Here is a 9,464-nt window from a genome sequence, read left to right as displayed (position 1 = left end):
GGATGGATGGATGGATGGATGGATGGATGGATGGATGGATGGATGGAAGGGCTCTGTGGGACGGAAGGATGATGGATGGACGGACAGATGGACAGACGGATGGATGGATGGACGGATGGATGGATGGATGGATGGATGGACAGACGGAAGGACAGATGGATGGAAGGGCTCTGTGGGATGGAAGGATGGAAGGTGCTGTCCTGGTGGTGCTGTGGGGCTGCAGCCCTGCTGTTCTGACAGCACTTTTCTCCCCTCAGTTCTGTCCCACCAAGGCCGAAGCGCGGAGGAGCGCCGCTAAGATCGCGCTAATGAACTCCGTGTTTAACGAGCATCCCTCACGGAGGATCACAGACGAGTTCATCGAGAAGAGCGTTTCGGAGGCCCTGGCATCCTTTAACGTAAGGCTCTGCACGGTGGCATCGCAGAATCACCGGGGTTGGAAGGGAGCTGCAGAGATCTCGGAGTCCAACCCCCTGCCAAAGCAGTTCCTGCAGCAGGTCGCACAGGTCGGTGTGCAGGCGGGTCTGGAGCATCTGCAGAGAAGGAGACTCCAGCAGCCCCTGGGCAGCTGCGCCAGCGCTCCGCCACCTCACCAAAGCAGTTCTTTGCACGTTTGTGCAGGACTTGCTGCGCTGCAGTTGCTGGCCGTTCCCCTCGTCCTGTCTCCAACACTGCTGAAAGGAGCCCGGCCTCGCCGCTCTGCCCCACACCTCCATATTTACAGACCTGGCTCAGGTCCCCTCTCGGCCTCCTCGAGGCTGAACAGACCCGCTTCCCTCAGCCTTTCCCCACAGGGAGAAGCTCCAGGCCCTTCACCATTTCGTGGCCCTTCCCAGGAGCTCCCTGTCCTTTTTGTACCGGGGAGCCCAGACCCGGACGCAGCGCTCCACACCGGCAGCCTCCACCCTCACCAGGTCCCCGCACGGAGGGCGGCGGGGAGCAGCACCCACCTTCCATGGTCTCCGTCAGCCGATCCGCCACCTTCCTCACCACGGCGCTCAGCGTCATTTTGCCATTGAGGAGCAGCTCCTCCACCAGCAGCTCCCCGGTGTCGCCGTACAGCGCCTTGGCTGTGTAGATGTAGCGCGGGTAGCGCAGGATGCGCAGCACCCGGCGGCACCGAGCCTCGTACTCCACGCAGCCGCGCTTCTGCAGCTGGTAGGCGGCCAGGTTGTGCTGGATGAGGACGCACAGCGCCTTCCTCACCTGCCCGAGAAGCTCTCGCTCGGTCACGCGCTCGCAGAGCCCTCGAGGCGCCCCGGCCCATTTTTGGGCCCCCGCTGCCCCCCGTTGCCCCCCATACCTGGTCCAACGCCAGCCCGGTGTCAGCACAGATGGCCCGCAGTGGCTGGCTGCCCGTCCTCACCAGGTATGTCCCCACCTTCTCCACAATCTCCCCGAAATGCTCTCGCAGCAGCAGGGAGCACAGCTTTATCTCCGCCTGCGTCATGGCGGCACAGCTGGGATCACGGCTGGGGAGCAGAGCGGAGCCCCGTGGTTCTCAGCACGGCTCTGGGGGCGGCCGTGGCACTGAGACCCTCGGCCACAAAGCCCCCAAACCCCCCCCCACTGACCCCCGGCACCGGGCAGCTTCTGGGATGGGGGGGGGGGGTGGGGGGAAGGGGGAACCGCTGTTCTCTGCAGCTCTGGGGGCAGAAAGGAGCCGTTGTGGGGATGGGTTTTACGGGAGAAGGAATTTTGTGAAGGCAGAGCAAATGGGATTTTGGGGTGAAAACTCTTCGTTAAGGGAGGGGTTTTGAGGGGAAAAACCCCATTCTCCAGTGGATGGGGAGGGGATCCGGGGCTGAAATCCTCCTTTTACCAATTAAAAAAATAAAAATCCCATTTTCTCGATGACTCAGTTCCAGAGTGGGGAGGGGGAGAGAGGGAGGGGGGGGAGCGGGACATTTCCCGGGGAGGAGGAGCCGCTGCCCCCCCGCCACCGCTGCTCGCCCCCGCCCGCCCCTTCTGGAGCAGATCACCGCCGGGGGCCGCGCCCACCCACACGGAGCTCCTGCCGGGGTTCCCGGGTCCCCACGCCCCCGCCCCGGGCTCGCGGCGCTGCCGGGATCCCCGCGTCCCTCCCGGCTCCGCGGCAACGCCGGGCTCCTCGCCCCCCCGGCGCCCCGCTCTTACCGAGGCCCGGCTTAAACCCACGCGACCACCGCGGCGAACACCATTTCCGGCGCCCAGATGATTACTTCCGCTTCCTCGGCGCCGCCGCTCCGGAGGACCGCGGCTACGTGCCGCTCTACCCGCTCCGTCTCGTCGTGCCGCTGTGACGCCGCGCTCTCTCGGAGCGGCCGGGAGGACCGGAAGTGCCGGCGCTCTATCCGTCGGGCCGCCGCCTCGCTGCCCGGCCGGAGGACTGACGGCAGGGAGCCGGCAGAGGAGGCGGAGAGAGAAGATGGCGGAGGCCTCCGCGGCGGCGGCGGCCGCCGTGTCCCAGCACCGCTTCTTCTGCCACAGCTGCAAAGGGGAGGTCAGCCCCAAGCTGCCGGTAAGCCAAGGGCGCTCCGAGAGGCCGGGCCGGGAGCGGGCCCGGGGGAAAGCCGCGGCCCTCGGCGCCCCGCAGAGCGGGGCCGGGGCTCCGCGCGGAGCGGCCGGCGGGCAGCGCTGCCCCCATCGCGTCGCCGGGGCCGTGCTGGGCCCGCCGCCCCCGAGGCCTCCTAGCGGGGGTCCCGGGAGCCCGGGAGGGGAGGGGGGCCGCCAGACCCCCGCGGTGGGGGTGACCCCGACCCCTCCTCCGGGCCCCGCTCTCCCGCCCTGCTGAGCCGTGGGCTGCCGGCTCCCCTCCTTCCCTGCCGTCTGCAGGGGGCTGCGACCCCCGTGTCCCCTCCCCAAGAAAAGCTCTCGGGGATTGCCGCCCCCCCGTCAGAGCTCGGCCGTCCCTCGTGGGCAGCGCCGACCCCCCCGAGCCGCACGGAGCGCCGGGGCTGTGGCGACCCGAGGGCTGAGCGCCGCTCCCGGCCCATAACTGAGTTCCTTTAGGGCCGGGCTCGGCCCCGGTGCCTTCCTCACTGCGGGGTGAGGAGCACGGGGGCGGTGGGGCTGCCGCGACCCCGACGTGCCCCACGTGGGGTCCATGCTGGATGTCGGGGTCGGGATGCCCTCCGCTCTCGCCCCGTATCCGAGCCCGTGTGGGGCTGGGGTCGGTCCCGGTGCCCGCCTCACCTGAGGGTGAAGAGCAGAGGCTGCTCGGAGCCCACGGCCCTCTGAGATGCTGCGACCCCAACGCTCCGCTGTCAGGGGCTCTGCTGGGTGTGGGGCCGGGGCTGGGCTGTGCTCTGAAGGCATCTCACAGCCGCTGCCACGTCCGTGCCCGCGCTCCCTCCACCACTGCACCCGCCCTCCCTCCACGTCTGCCCTTATCCCACTGCCCTCACGTCGGGGGTTTCGCCCCGCACCCCCCCGCGCTGTGCGCTATGAGGCGTTGCATCCCCTCCCCCCGTCGGACAGCCGCGTGCCCCCCTGCTTGTGGGGCCGAGCCGCTCCTGACGCTTTCTCTTCCCCCGCGTCCCCGCAGTTTTGCTCGGCTCTCCCTCCGCACCGCTTCCCTCTGCCGCCGACGCGGGCGCTCTGCCCTCCCGCATCTCGGTGAGGAGGAGCGCCGTGCGGGAGCGGCTCGACCTCTCTGTCCCCGCGGAGCCCCCGCGTGCGTGCGGAGCGCGTCGTGCGGCCGCGGTGCGGCGGTGCCGAGCGCCTCCCGGGCGGATCTTCCCCGGCACTGCACGGCTGCCGCCCGCGGGTTCCTCTGCTTCTAAATCGGGATCCGGCGCCGCGGGTGGGAAGGAGGTCGCCGCATCTTCGGTGTGTGGGGGGGAGGACGGCCGGCCCGGCTCTCCTGGCGTGCTCTGCTCCACTTTCTGCTTCCAGAGCGCCGGGATTGGGGCTGCGCGAGTGTCCTGAGCTCTGCGTGCTCGGGCTGTGCGGGATGTTGGCGCTGTGCGGGTGGTTGGGCTCTGGCTGTGCTCGGGGCTGGGTGCCCCGTTGCGGTGGGAAGCACCCGCTGTGCTGAGCTCAGGGCACGCGTCGCTCTGCAGCCGTCCGTGTGAACTGAGCCCTGCGCCCCATCGCAGCTCCACGTCCTGCTCTGCTGGCGGTGGGGTGGAGGTGGAACGGCGACGGCCCCGCTGAGCCCCGGTGCCGCTCCGTGTGTCCTCCCCAAAGCTGCTCCTTCCCTCCAAACGGAGCGCTCGGAGCCGGGGCTGCAGTTTGCGCAGCGATGGCTTTGGGGAGCGCCGTGCAGCACGGGGGCTCGGGGTCGCGGGGGACAGCGGTGGTGGCCGAGATGGGCCGAGCCCAGGAGCTGCCGTCGGCTCCTTCGCCCCATCCCTGCCCTGCGCCCTGCCGAGGTCAGCACCCCTCACTGCGAACCGCCGTCCCCGCAGGGTGCTCTGCCCTCGGGGGCGAAGCAGCCCCTGCCTGCCTGCCGTCCGCACGCAGGGAGGGACGCGGAGCCGAGCGGGGCAGCGCGGCCCGGGGGAGGGCGATGCCGGCTGCTCCCGGGGAGGAAGCGCACAGCGGGGGCGGGCGGAGCGGATCGGCGGCAAACGGCGGTGCTGACGGTGGCGGAGGGACGTCGTGCTGCTGCTCAGCTCCGCGTCCTGCCGGCAGCCCGGGACGGCGCGCCGTGCTGCGGGGGAGGAGGGCTGTGGGCAGCTGGGCGTGGGGTGCTCCGCTCTGCTCCGCTCTGCTCCACTCTGCTCCGCTCTCCTCCGCTCTGCTCTGCTCTGCTCTGCTCCATCTCGGTGCTGAGGGGCATGCAGGCGAGAAGGGCACGGCGCTGCCCGGCTGCTGTTCCGCCTTCTGACCCGCTCGGCTTTGCTCGGCGCGCTCTGCTTCAAAGCAGCTTTGCTCGCTTCTCAGTCCAGAACACGTGTGTGCGTTGCTGTCTGTTCCGGCCGTGCACGAGGGAGCTGCACCCAGTGCTGCTGCTGCAGGTGGCCGCTGCTGCCGGCTGCCTGCAGAGCACCGGGCTCAGGTGTGGCTGCAGCTGTGCAGTGCTGCTGGCGCTCCTCTGGACAGCCCACCCTGCGCCCACCCTGCGCCCACGGGCGTCGCTCCCAGCCCAGTCTGACACGGAGCTGCTGCCGCCCGACCCCGCGCAGCTCACCGCTTCCCCTTCTCACCCCTCTGCCTCTGTTCATCCCAATGGTTCCCAGGAGGATTCGTGCTCAAAGAGAAGCATCGCAAAGGGATCGGGCAGAGCTGCCCGTGGCTGAGCTGTGCCGTGGGGCCCCTCACCGCAGTGTCGCAGCCCCCCGCCCGCTCTGTGGCAGCCCCGGTCCGTGCTGCAGCACATGGCTGCGCCCCCCTTGGCTCTGCGCTCTGGCAGTGCTCTGCATGGTGTGGGCCGGGCTCCGTCCCGCTGTGCTGACATCACACGGCTCAGCCCGTCCTCCTCCTCCCCCCAGGAGTACACGTGCCCCAGGTGCGAGTCCGGCTTCATCGAAGAGGTGACAGAGGATTCCAGGTGCGTGCGGTGCTGAGGGGTGATGGGGAGCTGCCGCGGCAAAAGGGGGCTGCGCTGAGCCGCCATCAGCGCCTTCCCCTCCTTCCCCACTCTGCCTCCCAACCCCCCCCAGAGCTGGGGTCCCATCCCCCCCCCTCCGTGTCCCCGCCCCCCCAGGGGGTGCTCAGGTCCGTTCCCCCCCCGCTCTTTGTGCCCCTCGCACCCCTCCTGCCCTCCCCCTCCATCCCTCCTGCGGTGTTTTGGAGACCCCCCCCCCGACCGTCCGTTCCCCCGCAGTTTCCTGGACGGCGGTGGCCTGGAGGACGGCCCTTCGGCGCAGTTTGCAGAGGTGTGTTGTCCCACGGGGGGCTTTGGGGTGGCAGGGAGGAGCGGAGCGCCGCCAGCAGCGCCGCGTGACGCGTCGCGTTCCCCTCTCGCGCAGCTCTGGGACCACTTGGACCACACCATGTTCTTTCCTGACTTCAGACCCTTCCTGAGCGGCGGCTCTCTGGACCAGGACAGCAGAGACAACGAGCGGGGCCACCAGGCCCACGCCGAGCTCTGGGGGCCGAGCCGGCCGCCGCGGTTGCCCATGGCGCGCAGGTTCCGCTCCCGGGGCAGCTCCCGGCCCGACCGCTCCCCGGCCATTGAGGGGTACGAAGCCCCCGGCCGGGGGGCGCTGGGGGGTCCTGGCTGTGGGGCGCTGCGGTCTGGGGGTGCCGTGGGGCCTCTGAGCCCGTGCATGTGGCGCATGTGGGAGGGGGGCAGGGAGGGCAGGGTGTGGGGCGCCGCCCCCTCCTGCAGTGCTGCATCCATGCTGCATCCATGCTGCATCCATGCTGCATCCATGCTGCATCCATGTTGCATCATACCACATCCACACTGCATCCAGACTGTGTCCAGGCTGCATGCACCCTGCATGCACCCTGCATGCACCCCCTGCTCGCTGTGTCCCAGCACTCAGCTTTCTGCAGGCGGCTGCCGGCCGCAGTTGTGACGCTGCGGTGGCAGCGCAGCTCAGAGCCGTCGGCTCAGCTCGGCCCTTCCTGCTTCCCTCCCCAGCATCATCCAGCAGATCTTCGCGGGCTTCTTCGCCAACTCGGCCATTCCCGGCTCACAGCACCCGTTCTCATGGTGAGTACTGCGCCGGCCTTCGCCCCGGCCCTCTGCTGGCACCTGTGCGCCACTGCACACCAGTAAAAACAGCAGTAAGAACCGCAGCGAACAGCAGCTGCCCGGTGCCTGGGAGCCACTCTTCCCATTTGCCCCCAGTGCGGCTGCGAGTCTGCAGTGGGAGGCTGGGGCCGTGCAGGGCTGTTTGCTGAGCACACGGCACCGCACTGCACCTCACTGCATCCACACTGCACCTCACTGCACACCACATCACTGCACCACACTGCACATCACTGCATCCACACCACATCACACCGCATCAAGCTGCATCCATGCCACGTCACGCCACATCACGCTGCATCCACAGGAGCGGGATGCTGCACTCCAACCCCGGCGATTACGCGTGGGGACAGAGCGGCCTCGACGCCATCGTCACGCAGGTGAGCGCTGCTCAGTGCTGCAGAGCCGTCGCCTGCAGTGCTGGCCGTGTGTCTGCGTGTTCTGGGCCGTCCACAAACCGCCCCTCTGGGAGCTGCGGCGCTGGGGGAGGGGATGGGGAAGGGGCCGCGGTGGGGAAGGGGCCGGGCAGCGCTGCTGTGCTGCTGTGCTGCTGCTGCTGTTGTGCCACGGCCGGCTGCTCCCAGCGGGACGAGTCCCCGCGTCTGACCCACGGCTTCCTCCTCCCATCCTCTGCCTGTGGGGCACGGAGCTGGGAGCAAATGATCCCCATCCAGCCCCACTGGGCGATGGAGACCCAGAGATCCCAGTTTGGGGATGGGGGCCCATAGGTCCCAGCTGAGAGGTGGGGACTCGTGCATCCCAATTTGGAGGCGGGCGCAGGGCGCGGATCTGAGCCCATCCCGCTCAGTCGGGAAATGAAGACCCATAGATCCCATCCCAGTTCGGAGATGAGGACCCACAGATTCCAGATGAGGGGTTTGGACCCAGAGATCCCAGTTTGAGGTGGGGACCGTAGGTTCCATCCCAGCCCAGCTGGGAGATGAGGACCCATAGATCCTGGCCTGTGCCGTCTCAGTTTGGAGATGAGGACCCACAGATTCCAGATGAGGGATGTGGACCCAGAGATCCCAGCTTGGAGATGACGACCCATAGATCTCGGCCCATCCGAGCTGGGAGCCGGGCCCCATGGATCAGATCCCATCCCGTTACAGCTGGGAGATGGGCCCCCCCAGCTCACGCTTTGGGGCAAGGAGCTTTGCTGTGTGGTGCCCCTCACCGTGCTGTGGGGTGGCGCTGGGATGCAGCTGCCGGGCTGTGCCCCACACCTCGTCCTGTGCCCCACACCTCGTCCTGTGCCCCACACCGTTCTGTGCCCCACACCTCGTCCTGTGCCCCACGCCTCATTCTGTGCCCCACACCTCATCCTGTGCCCCACACCTCGTCCTGTGCCCCACGCCTCATTTCGTGCCCGCGCAGCTCCTGGGACAGCTGGAGAACACGGGGCCGCCCCCGGCCGACAAAGAGAAGATCTCCTCCCTGCCGACGGTGGCGGTGACTCAGGATCAAGTCGGTGGGTGTCCGCGTTCCGGGGGGGTTCGGGAGGCGCGGGTCCTCCCCGTGCGCGCCGCCGCCTCTCCGCCGTCGCCCGGGGGCGGCGCTCGCGGCGCGGGCAGGACGAGGAGAGCCGCCTCCGAGCGCCGCTCCCCGCCCGGGGCTCCGCAGACACGGGGTTGGAGTGCCCGGTGTGCAAGGAGGACTACGCGGTGGCCGAGCAGGTGCGGCAGCTGCCGTGCAACCACTTCTTCCACGGCGGCTGCATCGTGCCCTGGCTGGAGCTGGTAAGAAGCGCCCTCCGGGGTCCCCGCGGCCGCGGCCCCGCGCCGCCCGCTCAGCCCCCGCCTCCCCCCGCAGCACGACACGTGCCCGGTGTGCAGGAAGAGCCTGAGCGGCGAGGATTCCTCGCGGCACTCGCACGGCCCCGCGCCGGGCGGCGGCTCCGGCGGCGACAGCCAGAGCCGGGAGCGGTGGACGTTCTGACGCTCCGCCCGCTGCCGCCCGGCGGCTCCGGCGGAGTCGCGCCGTCCGATCCCCGAGCCGCCCGCCCGGCGGCCCCGGGCGCGTCGCGGCTCGGCGAGCGGCGCCTCCGCTCCGGAACACGGAACGTCCGGGCGCCGCGGGCGGCTCCGAACCCCGTGACGGGGCGGGCGGAGCTCCGCGGGCCGGGGGGGAGCCGCGGCCGCGTTCCGTGGGCGAAGGGACGGAGCGGCTCCGGGCGGGGGGCGGCGGGGCGCGGCGGCGCTGTGCCGCGGCTCCCGTCTCCGCTCCGTTCCTGCTCCGCGGCTCCATCCGCGCCCCGGGTCTGTCTGTGCTCTTTGGGTCCATCCGTGTCCGAGGGTCCGTCTTGTCCTCGGGTCCGTCTGTCTCCGGGTCCGTTCACGTCCCCGGGTCCGTCGGCGCCCTTTGGGTCCATCCGCGTCCCCGGGTCCGTCCGTGGCCTTGGGTCTGTCCCCGTCCCTGGCTCAGCTCGGTGCCCATCCACGCCCCCCGGTCTCTCCGTGTCTCCCCCTCCGTCCCTCCGCGGAGCACCGCAGCCCCCAGGCGCTGCGCATCCCGGACCGCCCAGACGGCGCAGAGCCGCGGAAGAGCCGCTCGTTGCTCCGCTCTCTGTCCTTTTATTTCGGCGCTTCCGTCGCATCCCGGCCCAAAGGAAGCCCCGTTTGTACGGCCCCGACGGGTCCCCGCGCCGACGGTTTGCGATGATGTCCAATAAAGGCCTTTCTAACGACCGGCGCGGGGCTGCGCCGCCTGCGGTGCTCCGTGCCGGGGGGGGTCGGCACCCCATGAGCCCCCCCACGCTGCGGCTGTCGCCCTTCGGGGAGGTGCAGGGGGGCGGCAGGGCCGGCCAAAGGTCCGGGGGGGGAGGGAATGGGGGGCC

General features: G+C 69.9%; 2 protein-coding genes across 2 annotated transcripts; one reads left to right on the top strand and one right to left on the bottom strand.

The window, feature by feature from the left end:
- Window positions 1-393: 393 nt before the first annotated feature.
- On the bottom strand, window positions 394-2,303 carry LOC122191072 (DNA-directed RNA polymerase III subunit RPC3-like). The gene is made up of 4 exons (XM_042891275.1): window positions 2,137-2,303; window positions 1,304-1,472; window positions 951-1,206; window positions 394-533 (listed from the first exon to the last, which is right to left on the bottom strand). The coding sequence occupies exons 2-4, from the start codon at window positions 1,448-1,450 to the stop codon at window positions 394-396; spliced, it is 543 nt and encodes a 180-aa protein (XP_042747209.1). The 5' UTR covers window positions 1,451-1,472; window positions 2,137-2,303.
- Window positions 2,304-2,344: 41 nt separating this feature from the next.
- Window positions 2,345-8,566, top strand: RNF115 (ring finger protein 115). Its single transcript, XM_042891276.1, has 9 exons — window positions 2,345-2,500; window positions 5,418-5,476; window positions 5,753-5,804; window positions 5,898-6,109; window positions 6,518-6,589; window positions 6,936-7,008; window positions 8,006-8,099; window positions 8,252-8,367; window positions 8,441-8,566. Exons 1-9 carry the CDS (start codon window positions 2,408-2,410, stop codon window positions 8,564-8,566), a joined length of 897 nt encoding a protein of 298 aa, XP_042747210.1. The 5' UTR covers window positions 2,345-2,407.
- The last annotated feature ends 898 nt before the right edge of the window (window positions 8,567-9,464 follow it).

Source organism: Lagopus leucura, unplaced genomic scaffold (assembly GCF_019238085.1).
Source record: "Lagopus leucura isolate 7727_CA_CO unplaced genomic scaffold, USGS_WTPT01 34950-1_obj-0_obj, whole genome shotgun sequence".
NCBI classification, from domain to species: domain Eukaryota; kingdom Metazoa; phylum Chordata; class Aves; order Galliformes; family Phasianidae; genus Lagopus; species Lagopus leucura.
The sequence above is the reverse complement of the archived record's forward strand: the minus strand, read 5'-3'. Positions and strand labels throughout refer to the sequence as shown.